General features: G+C 34.4%; 1 protein-coding gene across 1 annotated transcript in view; it reads right to left on the bottom strand.

The window, feature by feature from the left end:
- Positions 1–20,264, bottom strand: part of Cngb3 (cyclic nucleotide gated channel subunit beta 3) — a 138,262-nt gene that overhangs the window by 49,846 nt on the left and 68,152 nt on the right. The window contains exons 8-11 of the mRNA XM_021728651.3: positions 19,180–19,266; positions 16,168–16,232; positions 15,283–15,405; positions 4,245–4,386 (exon numbers count right to left, since the gene is read on the bottom strand). Coding sequence (XP_021584326.2) covers positions 4,245–4,386; positions 15,283–15,405; positions 16,168–16,232; positions 19,180–19,266 — 417 coding nt within the window. The remainder of the gene's footprint in view (positions 1–4,244; positions 4,387–15,282; positions 15,406–16,167; positions 16,233–19,179; positions 19,267–20,264) is intronic.

The raw sequence follows: 20,264 nt of genomic DNA, 5'->3' as shown, positions 1-20,264 counted from the left end.
GGTCAGTCTTACTTTGAAAGCATCCTTCATAGATTATCCATGTAGATGGCTATGTAGACTCAATTCATCATGGAATTGCAACCTTTGTACTTCCCTTTGTGTTGTTTAGACAGATAAAAATCAAATCTCATTATGCTTTAGGCATAGTATTCAGCAGAAGTTGAAATGTGCTAAAATTACTGAAGCATCATCTACTGCTGTGACAATACTTAAGGAACTGTCAGGTTTTAGTTCTTGGATGTTTATAACTCAGCCATAAAAATCCACTCTAGGTTAAAAGCTGATCTTTAAGGTCTCAGCACAAAAAAAGATATATTGCTCAACTCTTCCTCTCGCATAGAAGGAAGCAAGTGGTTGTAAATTTGCTTTGACTGTGGGTTTATAACAGGGAAGAAAACCAGGGCCTCACTTTCACACTAAGACTTTGCTCATTCATTCTAGTAGCTGCTGAGCATTTAATGTTTACAAAAAAAAAAAAAATCCTACTCATTCTTTGAATTCTAGCTTAAATGATGCCTTCGTCAGTTTCCAGTTTTAAGAGTCAATAAGGTCTTCTACTTCTCAAAAATGTTTGGGAGTTCATAACCCACTTGAATCAAAGTGTGAAATATGATATATCAAGAACTATGTAATGTATTGAACAACCAACAATAAAAATTAAAAAAAAATGTTTATTGAGGAGTCAGGCAGATTATCCAACTGTGTCCATCTTTCTGAGTCTCTTACTTCTCAATGACTCTTCCAAATATTTTTTTCATAATCTCAATTTCTAGATCTCAGTTTTCCATGCATTTCTTTGTAGATGACAAACATCATGTAATTACCTAAGGATGGAAGACTTGGAATATTAAGGATTGTAGGGATTGAGTTGTGAGATTTAATAGAGTGTTAGTTGGGAAGTCAGGACTATTTAAGACATTTCTTATTCCATTTTTTCCCTCTTCTGCCCCATCCCTTACCTCCTTCCCTACCTTCCTTTTTTTCTTTGTGGTGCTGGGGATTGAACCCAGGACCTCATGTATGCTAGGCAAGTACTTTACCACTGAGCTACAAAAACACTGACTGGGTGTTGAGGGCCCACGATTTGTAGTGAATGGAATCTGAGTGTTTTGTGTGGTATTCTTCAGCAATGTTGGGTTTTGTGGGTGAAGGAGTTAAAGAAGTCTTGTTGTATTCCATGATGAGTCCCAGCCTAGGGAAACACATGAGGATAGGAGAGTCAGAAAATCTCAGGCTCTATAAGTTGCATCAGGGAATAGAATATTGTGGTTAAAAAGTAATGATTAGTTTCAGGGTTTAGTCACTGATATGACTATCTGTGGGAATTTGAGTAAATGTAGATTTTGTCTCAAGCTCTCTTACTTTAGTTTCTTTTTATTCAAGATGAGAGTTTAAGGTACAAATCTGTACCTCCAAGTTTAATCTTTCTCTTGTGCTCTGGTGCAATATAGTCAATGACTTGATATTTCCTCTGTTCCTGTTGGAACCTCGAATTCATTTTAAAGACAGGCATGGTGTCACGTGGTATATAAAACAACACTTTTTTTTACTTTCATTTGCTTAAGAATCATGTGAAGATCTTGTTAAAAATGCAGGTTCTGACTCAGTAGTTCTGAAGGAGGGCCTGAGTTCTGAATTTTTCAAGTGCTGCTACTGCTGCTTTTCCAAAGGCTACACTTAGAGCAGCAAGAGAATTGAACTGGTGCCAGATAGACATTGTTTCTTAGTCTAGTTGTGAAAACTGCCTTGGTCTTGGTAAGTGCTCAATATATGGTAGATTTTACTATTATTATATATGCTTCTATCATATATATCATATACCTGTATGGATTACATGTATGAATTAGGGGGTGCATCTTAAGAATCTTTAAATTGGAGTTTCTGCCTCTGTAAAACAGAGAAAACAATGAATGGGATGTGACTACCTCACATTGATTTTATGAAAAATTATGAAATGTGATTTTTGCTATTTATATTCAAGTTGATTTAAATTTTCTCTCCAACCAGCTTCATATTTCAACCACTAATACAATTTCTCCAGCCACTAAAATTATGATATTTTATACTTACAGTTGTTTTTATTTTTGTGGTGTTGGGGATTAAACCAGGACCTTGTGCAAGCACTTTACCAACTGAGCTATATCCCCAGCCCTATACTTATAGTTTTTAACTACTTTATATCCAACTTCCAGTACCTAGATATTTTCTTAATGGAGTTTCCATTACAAACTTCTCTCTCCAGACCATTGATGTGTTTAGGCTGGAGTTGCCATACCTCTGTGTATCTTCATTAAACATATTTTAATTCTCTGTATTTTAATGTGCTGCTATCTGGGGCCTTGCTTGCATTTCCCAGGGTTAGTTAATTCCCAGAGATAGACTCTACCAAGAGTGTCTCATATGCAAAGTAACTGAACCAGATCCCATATTTCCAACTGCCTCACATTCAGGCCTCGACCCACAGTCCCATTCAACAGTGCGGGATACCAGATAAATAGAGACAGTCCTACACCTCAGAGCATGTGGAAATTATTCAAACAAGCCAACACTAACCCTGCTTATCCTGCCTCTCCTGTTTCCCAGCTGTGCTTTCCCATTTTATTCATCCTCCCCACCATGGTATGACGGGCTCCCTCCTCCTGAGCCCTGTGAGTATAGCCAACTACCATATACCATAAATTGTGAGTCTTACCATAACTAAATAATAATAAAACCTCTGTTTTAAAGTAGTATCCCAATTTCCAATTCATTATATTTTAACTGACTTTTCTTGAATCTTTGTTCAAAATCATCTCTTGTCTGGCTTCTATTGTCTTCAAGATAGAGTTCAACGTCTTTAACATCTGGAGCTCTTAAAATATCTTTACATATAGCTCTTAGTTACACATGTTCTCTCCAGTTGTTCTGGAACTGTTTCCATTTTCTTGAAGTTGTCTCACGTTTTATCATCTTTTCCTGCACTCTCTCTGTGACATCTTTTCCACACACGGTTTCTGATCAATTGAACTACCTGTCTATGATTACTGAATACTACCTGGTTTTTGAAGATGCTTCAAATGCATCCTACTCCACAAAACCTCCCGGGAAGCTTCCTTTTTTTCTGAACTGATAGCTCCCAAACTCCTCTGGAGCTTGCTATGTATAGCAGAACTTGGACATTGACGTGTAAGTTTTGACTGCTTTTGAATAGTGTCAGATATCATAATGAATAATTTTTTGATTGCTAAATTTTGTTAAAGAATGAGTTTCAGTCATACTACTGTTAACGTGGTGAGTGGGAACCCAGTTTCTCTAGCTGGAATAATCATTTTGTGATGTAATCTAACCTAGTGCCCATGCCTCGACATGGCTTTTTTTGCCTTTTAGCATGTGATATATAAAGGATCTTCTGAGGAAGCAAAAGTTCTAAAGATGCTCTGTTGTTGAACTTTTCATTAATGGTGATTCTGGAAATTCACAGAGATTTTGGTCTCTTTCAACTTGTAATGTATCTATTTACCCACTTGTTTTATTTTCTTACTATTTTGTAATCTCTTGAGAAGAGGGACAGAATGCCATAGCAAACATCTGTAAAACAATGATTTATTAGTTATTTAAGATGTATTTTTTTAGTTTTTAGTTTAAATGGGTTGATTTTAACCCAATGATTTTATGATAACATTTGAATTTTAAGGAAATAAGAAAGCTTTAAGGAAGCTCCAAGTAAGAAGTTGACATAGAAGTATCTTTTTCTGAAAAATGGACTTTTCTGGTAGATCTTCTGATGGATCTAATGGTTTAGAACTGAAACTACTTCTATTTTCTTGAAGTTGTTTCATGCTTTATCATTTTTTCCCCACACTGTCTCTGTGACATCTTTTCCACATTCTGTTTCTGATCAATTGAAATACCTGTCTATGTTTACTGAATACTACCTGTTTGTTGAAGATGCTTCAAATGCATCCTGCTCCATAAACCTCCCAGGAAGCTTCTCTTTTCTGAACTGATAGCTTCCAAACTCCTTTGGAATATAGCAGACCCTGGACATTCATGGATATATTGTGTGAGTTGACCCAATCACCTCCCCCTCCATGTCATTAAAATAGATGAAAGCTAGTGAAAGAAGTAGAGGAGTTAGAAGGGGAGGAGAAGACAAAGAATAACCACTAGATAATTTTTAATCTTTCCTCCATAAAATTTGTAAACACTTGTTAGCCTTTCAAAAATGAAAACACTATGTATTTAGGTGTACATATTCAACTTACCTGACCAATTAAGCTGGAGAACACAAACACTCCAGAAAAAAAATTCAAAAGTTGGAAAATAATTTCAAATGTAGTTTGTGGCTCTGGGAGGCCTCCAATGGTAATTAAAGTTCGAACTGCCCAATAATAACATCTCAGATATCTGTGACAAAAAAGTATACATTTCCCTTTTATTATATTATTATATTACCATTTCATTATATTACATTACTATTTTGCTTCACTATATAGATTATCACCAAATAATTACAAATTTCTTCCTAATTAAAATTCTCTTTCAATAGGCAGTGCTGGCAAATACTGTGTATGCCTTGGTAAGCTTTTCAGTAAATACTGTGAAATGACTAAGCAATTAAGCCCAAGGAGAGTGTTCACCAGCTATTTCTGAAATGTAATAGAGTAAAACAACCACTGTATTATTAGGTTCTTAGCTTTGTGGGTCAGAAATTTGTGCAAGGCTCAGCAGAGATTTTCCAGCTGGGGTGACATGAATGGCTGGAGATCTCTGGTGATTGAAGCCAGATTCTTGATTTTTATTGTTGATTGGGTTCTTCTGTTCTTCCCTATGCCATGCCTGCGTGGATTGGAAAAGGTAGCTTCTTTTCTCACATGTCTGAGCCTGAGCTAAGATGGTTGGAATAACTGGGACAGGCTGAGTTATCTTTCTCTTTCCATTTAGCCTCTCATTGTGATTACTTTGGGCTTCTTCATCACATGGCAGTCTCAGGGTAGATGTGGACTTCTTATAAGGCAGCTGGCTCCCCCAGAGCAAAGCAACCCAAATGGTAGCTGAAAGGTTTCCTATAACCCAGAAGTCCTATAACATCATAATTTCTTGTCACATTATATTTATCAAGAAAATTACTAAGGCTAGTTCAGATTCAAGGAAAGAGAAGTTTGAATTCATCTATCAATGAAAGAAACAGGAAAGAATTTGAGGCCATCTTCAAATTACCATACCAGTGATTTGTGGGGGATATTATAGAGATGAAGTATATTTATGTAAATGGGAGAATCTTATACAGTTTATATATGATTGTTTCTACTACAGGAAAATAGAACTGGTAAATACCTTCTCTATATATTCCACTCACATTTTATTATGCTACTTAATATGCAAACCATGACAGAGATGGAGGAGATGGAGCTCTACCTTGGATGTAATAGATAATTTATATAGAAATTTAGTATTTAAGAAAACAAAAAATTATCACAAATATGCTTGATAAAGATTTTGTACTCAACTTGAGCAATTGAAAAATGGAGAGGCTACTAAGGTCATTATAACCTAAATAGGAAGAGAATCAGACAAGAATATGATAAAGATTAGAAGAGAACATATAATATTCATTTAGCTACATATAGTGGATTTCATGGAGTCCAGAGTGAGGTGGAAGTGGAAGTTAGTATTACAGCACCCCTGTATAATTATAACCATAGACTGTATTTTTTGTGCATGATTAGGCATACCATTTGGTATATTCCATATAGTTTTGATATTGTCCAGGTGAGGCATTCACACTGAATCCTTAAAGTCTTGTACATAAAGAAAAACTCAAGATATTTTGTAGAGAGGTATTTGGATTTAATGAATACCAAAAAGCTATTTTGTTGTCCAGGATTGACATAGAAAAACAGCATTTGTATCATGATTCTATGTTAAGGTTTTATTTCGTGTTCTGTTGGGCCACTATAACAGCACTTTAGATAATTGTGTATTAGACTTTGAATAGCATAATGTTTTTTCTTGTGAAAATAGTTTATGGGGTTTGCAGATCTTTAAATACTAAGAAGTTGGGTTTGCAAAGGATGAAATAAACTGATGTTGAAGTCAATATTCAGATCAAAATAGGTTTATAAAGAAATCCTTCTATTTGAAATTCAATACCTTTTGAAGGACATGGACTTTTTTTTTCTTAAAACCTCATGGTTATAGGAACAGAAAAAATAATTAACTCTTTGATAGGGTTTAAAACTACTGTGCCAAGAGAATAAAAATATTACCACTGTGTAATTTTTTTCCTAGCAGTCTTCCTTGGACTTAATAATAGTATAGTGAACTTGATGTCAAAGAGAACCACCTTGAAGAAGTATGGAAGTCATTTTATAGATTGCATTTTAACTTTTCAAGTTCCAATTTATAATTTCCTGTTACCTAATTTATTTTGGTCACAGGTCCTGAACCTGTGGGTCTCTTTAAATTAAAGAAATTTATTAAACTTAATACTGTCCCAGAGTGGGAAGGGACTAGATTCTCTCCTTACATGGTTGATTCCATCCTAAGTGTTGGCATTTCTGCCCCCTACAAAGCCATTATGGTTTTAACAGGAAAAAAAACACATGAATTATTTTCTTTCAGTTTCTTATTTATGGATGTAAAAAAACAGAAGTCAAATGTGAAACTTTGGTATTGATTTTACAAATCTCAAGGGCTAGTCTTAAACAATTTTTTTTTTATTAAATAGTCTGCTATGTTAATTGGAAGTTTTTTTGCCTTGATGCTTTGTGGTTTATTTTGGGATTCTTTGTTCAGTCAAGTCTTATGCCCAGACATGCACGACCAAAGGTAAGATTTGTAATTTAATTAGATGGCATCATATTGATTTTCTAGGATTAGCTTAATTAGTCAAGTGTGTCCATCTCTAATATCTACACCCCGGGCAGATAGATCTTTTCAAGGAGATTCTATCTGGCTGATTTAAAACCTGAACTATCTAGCTGTGAACTATACAATACTTGAAACACACACACACACACACACACACACACACACACACACACACGCACACATACACACACACCACACACACAGCTCCAGTTAAAGCAATAAGACAGAATTTGACATAAACTTAAAACATTCAATGTGAAAATAGGAATTTTTCTTCTGTGAACATATAAGGAACTGAAAAAAAACCTCAACAGCAAAAATAAGAAACAAAGAAGCTGAGTAGATATTTCTCAAAAGAAGATATATAAATAGATAAAAGTATATGAAGAACCACTCAAAATCATTAATTATTGGGGAAATGCAAATCAAATCCACAGTGAGATATTATCTCATTCCAGTTAGGATGGCTATAATAAAAAAGACAGTTGTTTTCCATGGTGGCTGTATGAACTCAAAATTCCACCAACAGCGTATGAGAATTCCTCTTTCTCTACATCATTGCCAGTATTTTTTTTGTCTTTTTGATAATAGCCGTTTTAATTAGGGTGAGATATCTCATTGAGGTTTTGATTTGCATTTCCCTGGTGGTTAATGATGTTGAGCACCTTTTCATATACTCTATGGCTATTTGTATCTTTTCTTTTGAAAATGTCTTTCAGGTCCTTTGGCCTTTATTTTTTTTTTAAGTTGTAGGGATTCTTACATATTTTGGATATTAATCCATTATCAGATATTTGCTTTGCAAATATTTTCTTCTATTGGGTCATTTGCCTTCTTATTTTGTTGTTTCCTTGGCTGTGTAGAAACATTTAAAAGTGATATAAACATATTTGTCAATTTTTGCTTTTTTTGGGGAGGCAGTCCTGGGGATTCAACTCAGGGGCATTTAACCACTGAGCCACATCCCAAGACCTATTTTGTATTTTATTTAGAGACAGGGTCTCACTGAGTTGCTTAGCACCTCGCCATTGCAGAGGCTGGCTTTGAACTCTTGATCTTCCTGTCTCAGCCTCCCAAGCTGCTGGGATTACAGGTGTGTGCCACTGTGCCTGTCTATTTTTGCTTTTGTTGCATATTTTTTTTGTTATATCCAAAGTATTACAAACCAGATCAAGGTCATGGAGATTTCTCGCTGTGCTTTTTTCTAAAGTAATTTTATAGTTTTAGGTCTCACATGTAAGTCTTCAATCCACTCTTTTCCATTTTTGTTAGTGCATTTTAATTATACAGAATAATGGGTTTCATTGTGGCATACAGGCAAATAACATACTTTGATCATACCTGCCCTGCTACTCTCCTCTATCTTCCCCTCCCACTCCCCTTTTTCCTTTCCTCTAGTAGTCTTCCTGCTACTTTCAAGTCCTGCCACCCGCTCCTTGATTCCACATGAGGGAAAACTTGTAAAGCTAGTCTTTTGTGTCTTGTTTATTCCACTTAATATCCTATCCATCCATTTTCCTGCAAATGATACTATTTCATTCTTATTGGCTGCATAAACTCCATTGTGTATATATATACCACATTTTCTGTATTGGTACATGTATTGATGGGAACCTAGGCAGATTCTATAACTTGGATATTATGAATTCTGCTACAATAAATGTGGGTATGCAGGTATCTATAGAGTATGCTGACTTTTTTTTCCCTTCTGGCATATTCTAAGGTGTGATACCACTGGATCTTATGATACTTCTATTTTCAGTATTTTGAAGAACTTCCATACCGATTGCCATAGTATGATACTAATTTACATTCCCACTAACAATGTATAAGGGTTCTGTCCCCCAAAATCCTTTCCAGGATTTGTGGTTTTATATTCTTGATGATTGCCACTCTAACTATGGTGAGATGAAATCTCAATGTAGTTTTGATTTGAATTTCCCCGATGTCTAAAGTTATTGAATGTTTTAAAACATAATTATTGGCCATTCATACTTCTTTTGAGAAAGGTCTGTTCAGTTTATTTGTTCACTTAATTGATTGGATAGTTTGTTTTTGTAGTTAAATTTTTTGAGTTTTCAAAAATATGAATATTAATGCTCTATCAGAAGAGTAGCTAGCTGCCACAATTTCTCCCATTTTATGGGCTTTTTATTTACTGTTTCCTTTGCTGTGAAAAAGCTTTTCTATTTGATGAAGTCTCATTTGTTAATTCTCACTATTATTTCCTGAGCTATTAGAGTCCTATTAAGGAAATCATTGCCTGTGCCTATGTCTTGAAGTGTTTTTTAAATAAAGGCACTCAGAGATGTAAATTTCCCTCATAGAACTGCCTTCACTGTATGCCACAGATTTTGGTATGTTTTTCCATTTTAATTTGATTAAAGAAATTTAAAAATTTACCCATTGGTTTCTTCTATGATCCAGTGATCACCCAAAATTGTATTGTTCAATTTCCAGCATTTGTATAGTTTCTCTTGCTGTTAATCTCTAGTTTTATTTTATTTTGATCTGATAGGATGCAAGAAATTATTTGATTTTTGTATTTGTTAAGACTTGCATTATGACTTAAGATATAATCTGTTTTGGAGAAAGTTCCATGAGCTGATGAAAAGAATATGTATTCTGTTATTGGATGGGATATTCTGTAGATGTCTGATAAGTTAGTTTGATCTACAGTATAGTTTAATTCTGGTATTTCTTTTTCAATTTTTGTCTGCTTGATGTATCTATTTGTGAGAGTGGGGTATTGGAGTAACCCACTATTATTGTGTTAGGGCCTATCTGTCCCTCTATGTTGAATAGTATTTGTTTTATGAACTTGAGTGCATTCACTTTGGGTGCATGTATATTTATGATGATCTTTCTATCTTCTTGTTGTATTGTTTTCTTTAGCAATATGTAGTCACCTTCTTTCTTTGTGTCTTCTGACTAAGTTTGTTTCAAAGTCATTTCTGTTGAATATAAGCATAGCTACTTCTGCTTGCTTTTATATTCCACTTGCATGAAATATTTTTCATTCTTTCACAACTTCATTATCTTGCCATGAGGTATTTTTCTTGCAGGCAACACACAGTTGAGTGTTTATGTGTGTGTAGTGGGGGGAACTTTGCAACCCACGGGTTTGTTTTCTCTGAATTTCCTACCTGGCTGGAACCAGCTGTACATAAATGCACCAGCCTGAGCAGCTCTGGATGAAGTTACCTAAGAGCTGAGCAGAAATGTCTGGGTGTGAAACTAATGAGAAGGACACTTAAGAATCAAACAACAGATCATGAAGGAATCAGGGACAACCTACAGTGCAGAAGTTTTATGAGGTATATCACACACACACACACACACACACACACACACACACACACATATATATATATATATATATATATATATATATATATATATTTTTTTTTTTGTGGTGCTGGGGATTGAACCCAGGGCTTGTGCATACAAGGCAAGCACTCTACCGACTGAACTTTATCCCCAGCCCTCAGACCCATTTGTTTTTACATTGTTTGAAGAAATTCTGTTCTTTTGACACGTGTTACCTAACTTTTGTAAAATCCTTGTAAAGGATTATGTGGACTTTTACACAAGTTTATTTAACAACTGTATTCATTGACTCAACAACTTATAATTTTATAATTTATAACTTATAATTTTAATGTATAAGTCTTATCATTTTTGAAAGATGAGGTTCCCCTTAAGACAGTAAGCCTTTCAATCTAGTCTAAGGATTGGGTTTTTTACTGACAAGGACACTAAGTGAATAGCACCTACAATGGAGCTATTGACACTTGACATCATAACCTGAAGAAATTATCAGCTTATTGTGGTTCAGATCTTTAATGTACTCTAAAAATATTATGCATTAAACAATGGAAGGAATGGTTTTGAGGTGAAATAATTGGATTATGAGAGCTGTAACCTCATCAGTGGATTAATCCATTTGATGGATTAATAATTTGAATAATAATAATAATAATAATAATAATTTGGACTACTGTATACTAACTATAGAGAGGTAGGGCATGACTGGGAGGAAGTAGGCCAGTGGGGGCATGGCTTCAACTCTACCTGTGGTTCCTTCCTCTCTCTATTTCTTGGCTGCCATGAGCTGAGCAGCTTTCCCCCACCCCCAAGTCTTTCCATCATGATATTCTGCCTCACCTCAGGCCCAGGGCAGTGAAGTTGGCTGATCATGGACTGAACCCTCTGAAACTGTGAGTCCCAAGTAAAATTTTCCTTCTCTAAGCTGCTCTTGTCAGGTCTTTTGATCACAGTGATGAAAAGCTGACTAACATGCAGCTGTAGGTACAAAGAAATGAACAGGGAAAAACCTCCATCACTGGAAGTTTAACCAGAGCCACTTTGGGATATTGTGGAAGACATCTAGAGGTATGACACTTCTTTTTTGGTATTAGAGCTCCAAGAGTCTTTGAAGTTTCTAGGTCTTGAATGTCTGGTGAAGGTTTTGGTTGGTTTGCTCCATTTTTCAATAGTCATTTTAGATAATTCTGGTTTTGCAGGAGGTATTCCATTTTCTTTTTTTACTAGGTGAATCCCTGTGCTGTGCAGGATTTCATGGCCAGTGTGGTGTATGTGAGACTGTAATGCCGTTCTGCTGGCAGAGGGACAGCTGCACTTGCACTGGAAGTTCTTTCCACAGTCCTTTGTGAGCCTTTTCAAGTCCCATTCAGTGCCATATGAATTGCTGTACTTATTCTATTTATGCTTCTTGGCATGCATTTTTATAAAGTGCTGTTTTAGGAGAGATAACTGAGAAAATAATCTGTAGGTCCCTCTAGAGCATACTTCAATTGGACAACAAAAGAATTTCCGTTCGGTTTTCAAATCTTATTGTTGGATTTACTATGCCATCTTGTAGACAGTGGCCGTTGTCCAGGTGCATATTGAGCACTGGGCTCTTAGGCAGGACCTTCTCACAACCACACACAGTGCACAGTATGTTGGTCTGCACAAGAGAGCTGGCTCACCAATGGCTGGATCAGCTCCCAGGTGATAGGCAGCAGATTTATACCAGCTGTAGTGAAGCCAAGGGCCACAATCAGCTGCCTCTCAGCCAGAACCCATGGCGTCCTCACATACCCAAGGTAGATGTTTCTCCTCTTGGGGCTGGCCCTCAGATTGGCAGGGACACTGGCCAACAGAGCCTTGTCCTTGGCCCTGAAGCTGTCTCTGTGGCCATCATGGCTCTTCCATGGTGGTAGGTCCTGCCTATAGGGTCTTTATTCCATTCTGAGGTGGTTTTTGTGTATAGTATAAGGTTCTAATTTTGTTCTCTTGTATGTGGATACTAGTTTTCCTAACATCACTTTTTTGGCATTTTAATATTTATGTATTTATTATTAGAGCTTTGTGGTTACACATAACCACATCCTGACAAACTCAGACATGCCCAACACCACTTATTGAAGAGACTATCTTGCCGTTCTCTATTCCTGGCACCTTTGCCAAAGATTTTATGTGTGTGTGTATGTGTGTGTGTGTGTGTGTGTGTGTGTGTGTGTGTGTAGCTCTCTATTATGTTCCATTCATCTATATGTCTGTTGTTAATGCCAGCGTCATTCTATTTTGATTACCGTAGCTTTGCAATACACTTTGAAATTAGGAAGTGTGATGATTTTAGCTTTTTTCCTTTTGCTCAAAACTGCATTAGCTATTTGTAGACTTTTGTGGCTTCATATGAATTTGGGGGTTGTTTTGTACATTTCTAGAGAAAAACACCATTGGAATTTTGGTAGGGTTTGCACTGAATCTGTATATTGCTTTGGATAGTTTGAACATTTTACCAATTTAAGTTTTTCCAGTCCATGAACATGGACTCCATTTATTTGTGTCAGCTTCAGTTTCTTTCATTTGTGTTTTATAGTTTTTGGTGCATAAGTCTTAAACCTCCTAGTATTTTATTCCTTTTGATTTGATGCTTTAATAAATGGGATTATTTTCTTAATTTTCTTTTTAGACCATTCATTGTCAGTGTAGAAATCCTAATTATTTTTGTATCATTTGACAAATATTTGACATATACATATATTTGTGTAATTCAAACATTTATCAAGCACAGAATATTTTTTATCAATTACTCCAGAAATTTTTTTTGGTTCTTTTTAGTCAGTTCTTGTCCCAAGAACTTCAGAGACTACTCGTGTTTTAACTTTTTCTGCTATAGATATGTTTTGCTTCTTTTAGAATTTCACATAAATGAAATCACACAGTATATATGTATGTTTTTTCATAAGGTATCTTTCACTCATAGCATTAGTCATCTTTTGTCTGTCAGTAATTTTATTTCTCTTTATTGTTGAGTAGCATCCATTATACATATAAACCATCGTTTGTCTTTTCATCTCTGGATGTATAACTCTCAAGTTTTTGGCTATTATGAATAGAGGTTCTATGAATATATTTATAAATTTTTAAATTTATTCTAATTAGTTATACATGACAGTAGAATACATTTTGACATATTATACATAAATGGAGTATAACTTCTCATTTTTCTGGTTGTACATGATAATATACATATAATCACATGTGCACATAAGGTAATAATGTCTTATTCTTTCTACTATCATTCCTACCCCCATACCCTCTCCTTTCCCTTTACTCCCATCTGTCTAATCCAAAGTACCTATATTTTCCCCCTGCCTTACTGTGAATTATTTATTATCTGCATATCAGAGAAAACATTTGTCCTTTGGTTCTTTGGGATTGGCTTATTTTGCTTAGCATAATATTTTCCAATTCCATCCATTTACCATCAAATGCCATAATTTTATTCTTCTTTAAGGCTGAATAATATTCTATTGTGTATATATATCACAGTTTCTTTATCCATTCATCTGTTGAAAGGTATCTAGGTTGGTTCCATAGTTTAGCTATTGTGAATTTAGCTACTATAAACACTGATGTGGCTGTGTCATTGTAGTATGCTGATTTTGAGTCCTTTGGGCATAAATCTAGGAGTGGGATGACTGGGTCAAATGCTGGTTCCAGTCTATGCATATTTTTGTGTAAGTTTCTTCTCTGTATATGTCTTCATTTCTTTTGGGTAAATATCTAGGCTTGGGAGTTTTTAGTGGTAAGGTAGGTATATGTTTAATTAAAAAAACCTGTCTGATCTTTTTAAAAAAATGGTTTTACCATTTTACATTCCTGCCAAAATTATATAAGAGATTAAGTAACTCTAATTTATTCTACCAATTGATATTTTCAGTCTTATCCCATCACTTGGTATTGTCAATACTTCAAATTTTAGACATTGTTGTGTGTGAATATATATTTAATATAGTTGGTATCTTAATTTTCTGTAAGACTTATTTATATTATGTAAATTAACAAATTATTTATTAATCAGTTTTGGGTATAAGTTTACAGTTTTGGCTATAAATTTCCCAGAAACAGATTTCCTGTATGTGTGTATATATGTGTGTGTGTGTGTGTGTGTGTGTGTGTGTGTGTGTGATGTGTATGTTTTCACAATTAGTGCGCCTGTGCATGTGTATATATGTTTTCACAATCAGTGAGCCTTTGACTTTAAGTTTTAAAAAATTAATTCTCAGTAAAAATGGAAACAATGTTGTTACACATATTATACATATTCAATTCACTCTGGGTAGTGTATAGTATAAAAAATATATGAGTGCTGGGACCTACTTTTTCCATTAAGAACATTACCTTATAGTATGTCAATGTCATATCATTGAAGGAGAAAGTTAGTGGAGTATTATACCAGAGTCTTGTATATTCCAAAAGGAAAATTGGCTATTAAATAACCATTTGCCATTATTGAGTCCTGATTCTACCACACAAAATTTTTCAAATGATGTTTTTCATTCCTGGGACACTTGCATACCTAATTGTCAAGCTTAATTTATGATCCTTGTTATTTTCTAAGTATTTAATTGAGTTAGTGGTTATAGTTGACTCACAAACCCATAAAACCCTCCAGTGGTAAACTAATTAGCCACTGCACCTGCCCTCTGAATAATTAGCATTGTTCGTTACTAACAATCGGCACTGAAGTTATTAAAAGTTACCTAAAGCAGTTGTCTAAAACAGAGGCCTCTTTAAAAGACTTTTTTTTTTAAAATCATGATTCCATGGAGGAAATGCATTTCATAGGCCAACCCAGGACACCCACACACATGTGTGCATCCTCATGCACACACACAGACACACACACACACATACACACACCTCTCTATTTGACAGATGCTGATATTTTCTACTGTATTCTCCTGTGCTCTTTTTCACTTAAAAACATAGTGAGTGACCTGCTAAACAGGTTTTACTGCCCATGAGTAGGTTATGAATGACAATTAAAAAAAACCCCACCAACTTAATAAAATGCATACACTCAATCAAAAATAAAGAATCATCAATAAAAGTTTCAAAACCAGAACTTACTTGTTTCCTTCACCATTATATACCCATCTCGTTGTGCCAATTCCTTCATAGCTTGAAGCCCAGTAATAAATACAGGCATTAATGTGCAGAATGAATAACAAGTACCCAGTTGTTCGAATGACTCTGTCAGAGACAATAAAGGCAAAGTAGGGATTCATATTGTTTCTGGAACGCAGCCTATTTTAACATTTTCTTTTCCTCCAAGTCTCCACTGAACCTCCTTGCTTTAGATTTGCCAACTGTTAACTCTCATTAGCACAGTAGAAAGTGATGATGCCATTGCATGTTTTTTTTTTTTTTTTTAAACTGCAGTGTCTTGACTGGGACTGACAGAGTGTTAAAAAAAAAAAAATCCAAATCAAAAACTCCCTCTCTTTTCACAGATGGTACAAGTCAACTCTGTGAAAGACATGCCTCCAGGGTCACCTCTCCATTTTGAGTCTCATAAAATACGCTAAGCTGATTTAACTGGAAATCCCTGAAAAGCTCATGGGACTTTATGCTACGATGAACTGTTGTGACTAGAAGTCTCTGAGCAAGTGAAGTTTAAAACAGCAAATGAGTGAAATTTAGATTAAGAATCAATTGTCCTGAGAGAAAGGAGGGTTGGCTTGCAAAAGAGCACATTTATTTGTCCTTGTTTTGACTGAAGTAGGTAATAAATCCTATTTTTTAGTTTAGCATTCTTCTAAACTATGATATGATATTCATTCTTTTATCTCACATGAAATATCCAAATATGTTGTAGAATACATATGTCACAGAGCCCAAACATGAAATTATCCCCCCATCTTGAACAGGGTGGTCATATTTCTCTCAAAGGCCATTATAAATGTTGCATCATTGAGTTCTTTACTTTCCCCAAGTGTATGGATTATTCGTTACCTGTAGATATATGCTTTCTCCATTATAGACTCTAGGTGATGATTAAACTCAAAAAATGAAGTGTACTGTGTAGAAAACAGGCAAAAGAAATACAAAAATATATTAGTCTTTTACACAGCTATTTAGATAAAACTATGCAAAATAGATATTATTTATTACTGAAAATAACTTTATTTGTGTGTCTTTTTTGAAAAAATATAGACCCTGTTTTGTGGTATTTTCCCCTGGACAGTACATTTTAGCATGATGCCAAACTTCCAGAGCTTCTTGCTGTATTTTATTTCTACCCTCTAGTTATTAGTCTTATTTGTAAGGCTTGTTGAAAATCAATCATGTCTTTTCTTTTTAAAGCATATACTATAACTCTCTTTCACAATAATTAAAGTCATACTCTTCAAAACCTTAAGTGAAAGAGGAAAAGTATAAAGTAATACCATTTGCTCAACACGAGAATTATTTTTAAGCAAGGTGTATTAAATGTATATTTGTTTCAACAAAAGTTAAATCCAGTAAGTATTCGCATTAGCTGGCTTTCTTGATGTTATCCAAAGGTACAATGAGTTTATGTGATCTAATCCGAACAGAGTTGCTATTTTCCCCAAGGTTCTTTTCTGCTTCCTTCTGTTTGTATCTCAGCTCTGACTGCCATTCTGCATTCCTATTCCTCTGTTCCCTTTCTCCTTTCATTACTATAGCAGCAAAACTCAGGGCTGAGAGTAGGAATCTCAGAGCCAAATTCTAGTCCTTTTCTCTGTTACATACTAATCATGTGACTTTGGAAAAATCTCTTACTCTTTGTGTACTTTGTTTCTTCATCTGTAAAACGGATACAATAAGACAACATGCCTCATGGAAATGTTGTGTGCAGATATCCATTAATATATTTAATATATGTAAACTGGCAGACTCTTACAGACAGGAGGGGCCTTAGAGATTAAAATTACTTAGTTCAAAACATCACCCAATACAGATATGACTGCAGTAAAACATTTCGAATTAAAAATAATATACAATAGCAATAAATTTTAATTAGAAATACAGACAAATGATTTGTTTTGCCATAATTTAGGAAAACATCCCTCAAACATTCTGATTATGATAATTTCAATTTGTGATAACCTGTTTAAAGTGCTCTTAATGGAATTTTGCACAAAGGAGCAATGTTTTAAAATTTAGCTTAGGTGTTCATAATAGAGAAAAATTTATATTCTTAATTTATTTTCTTATTTTACAGCTTAGAGACAGATAGATGACAAATATTTATCCTAGAGAAATTTCCATTCAAATGACATCCTTATAGATGAGGACTATAAGGCTAGGAAAAGAAGATCAATGTTGACTTTTATAATCTCATATAATCTTCCTATATTTTACAAATACTTTAGGATACAGAAGGCTTTCAAACATTTTAAGGATACAGAGATGGGAGTAGGAGGAGTTGGCCTTTTATAAGCTTTTATTATAAGGTGAAACAAACTCCTCAATCCGTAGGAACCTGAGTCTTTTTGAAAACTGGTTACCTTTGAGCAAGTGCCTTCTGAAACTTGAATGAGGAACTAGAAATTTGATGAGGGATGACTGAACGCTAGGCTTCTTGGAACATTGTGTGCTGCCTTAATTTATACTCATATCCACAGTCAAACCAGATGCTTCAGGAACTGTTTCGGTATATGGAAATATGGGGTAAGGACCATTTAACTTGAAAGACTATGAGCATAAAAAGAAAGTTCTTTCTGCCTGATATTTATCTGCCAATCTAATTAAATGAAAAATTTAGATTCAGTTAAGTACTGATAGTATCCAGATCTGGCCTTTCAGCAGAGTATGTCCATACAGATTGTTTTCACCATGCCAATTTTTATTTTTTTCATCTCTAAAATGACGGTGTGGTGGGACATATCAATGAGACAATGGATACAAAGTTTGAGCAAAGTCTGCAGCCCCGAATGACAACAAATGACACCTGCTGCTGTTATTGTTGCTGTTAGGGTTCACTTGTGTCACCTGGTTATGCTCTCTTGTCTGCCCAAGATGCAATAAAGACAATTCACTAAAATTTATATGCTCTTTTGTGGTCCTTTTAAGAGGGAGATACAAGTTATTTTTGCTGTTCTTAAAGATTTCTCTGAAATTTCAAACTCTCTCTTCAGTTCTTTTCAGGTGCCCAGCAAAGCAAGAGTTATGAAATATATATGTCTTAGAATCTTTCTGAATAGCTAATATATTTAAATAGTTCAAAATTAACATGAAATATATACCTTCAAAAGTCTTGCTCTTACTCTTGCCCCTGTCTATCCTGTTTTTCCTTCCTGTTTTCCTTCTCACCTGAGGTAATCACGTTTACTAGTTATTTCCTTTGTGCTAAACAGAAGTTAGCATTGTTATAAAAATTGTTATGGATCTAGTTTTTTTCCCATTTAACTTAGCAATTTATCCTAGAGGTATTTCCATAGTAGCACATGGAAAATCCCCTTTTATTTTAAAGCTACAATGTATTCTATTATATAGATGTACCTCAGGGTTTTTAAGTACTTCCCTCTTGATGAACATTTTAGTTGTACCCAAGTATGTATATAATTTTGTAATGCAAAAGTATGCTTGCATTTATTGTAGAATAATAGAATTTTAGATGAGTAAGATAACTTAGAGGTAATCTAATCTAATTCATATTAAAGCCCATATTTCAGACAGTCAATAACATTAAAAAAAGAACAAATAGAAAAAATATAAAAGATTCATTTGTAAGTATAGTTTTATTTAGAAGTACAAATTATACTTATTTTAAGTTACAATAGTACCTGTTGTGAGATATGTAATAAAAATAACATGTAGCAATTTCCAGTGGTAGAAGCAATTGCACTTTTCTATTATTTAGTTAAAAATTTTTATAGCATTGATGAGGGCAGAAAAAGGAAGACAGTTTGGAGAAAAAATTGAGAATATTGGTAATTGTAGCATATTTTAAATTACTTCAAGATTTCCATTATTGTAAGGATAAAGCAGTCATCTTACCTTTAATACCCTATTTGTTCTAAATACTGGATTAAACCCAAAGAAGAAGTAGAGAACATCAAATGGGATTACTGATGCAACATCCAACTGTTGGAAGAGAACATTCACAATTATTTCATGTTTGCATGCTTTATTGGGCATAAATGGATTTATAGACACATATGCGAAAATTGGCCAGTCACAATAAATTATTTGTTGTTTAATGCAAAATTGCTTTCAGTCAAATATGCATGTTAGCACCATGTGAACACAGACAATATTTTGTCGTCTACTTTCAATGCATTTCATTCCACCTTCCTGAATATGATCTCTCCTTAGGTGCTGCATTTGCTGTGGTTGTTGTTGAGTTGTTATATATACTTCAGTGGTGGCATGGATGCTAATGTTAAAATACATTTTTAATAGTCTTTTAAAAATGAAAAATCAAGTCCATTCTTGATTTTGTTTGAGGCCATTGAACATCATTGTAGTAATATATTTTTGTTTTGGTCAATTCTTCAATGTTCACAGTGAGTTGTATTGCTGAGGTTCATCTAGGTCCTTCAATGCTTTTTACTGCTGTGTACTTTGGAACATTTGCTACCAATTAAATTTTGCAAAAGTATCTATCAGAGATTTTACAAGGTAAGAGAGAAGAGAAGAAAGAAATCAGTTCTGTTTACAGTTAGTTAATCACCAAGTCTGCTGAGAGAAGATATTGGCAGTGCTATACTCTTATAGTTAAAATGTATACTTTTAATACTTGTTATGTGTTTACATTATTCTGTCTCTCTCTTAACTTGGTATTTATGAAATAACAACAACACATTTGCACACTTTTCTGAGTGTAAGAACAATACAACTTTTTTATGTGAAATAATTATTTTCTTCATCAAATTGTGCATGCATGGTCTTAAAATACAGGGTCCATTTAAAATAATTTAAGATGTCTTAAGACAATTAGGAGCAGTTAAGAGCAAGTTATAAGTCCACTCATGTGAAATAGAGTTGAGGTAATTAATCGTGTGTAAGAATTTTGAAGACTACCGCTATTGAACAGGAATGGAACTTGTAGATTGAATTAACCAGATGAGCTAGTATAAACG

Source organism: Ictidomys tridecemlineatus, chromosome 7 (genome assembly GCF_052094955.1).
Source record: "Ictidomys tridecemlineatus isolate mIctTri1 chromosome 7, mIctTri1.hap1, whole genome shotgun sequence".
Taxonomy (NCBI): domain Eukaryota; kingdom Metazoa; phylum Chordata; class Mammalia; order Rodentia; family Sciuridae; genus Ictidomys; species Ictidomys tridecemlineatus.
Note: the sequence above shows the minus strand (reverse complement) of the source record. Positions and strands in the feature narration are given on the sequence as shown.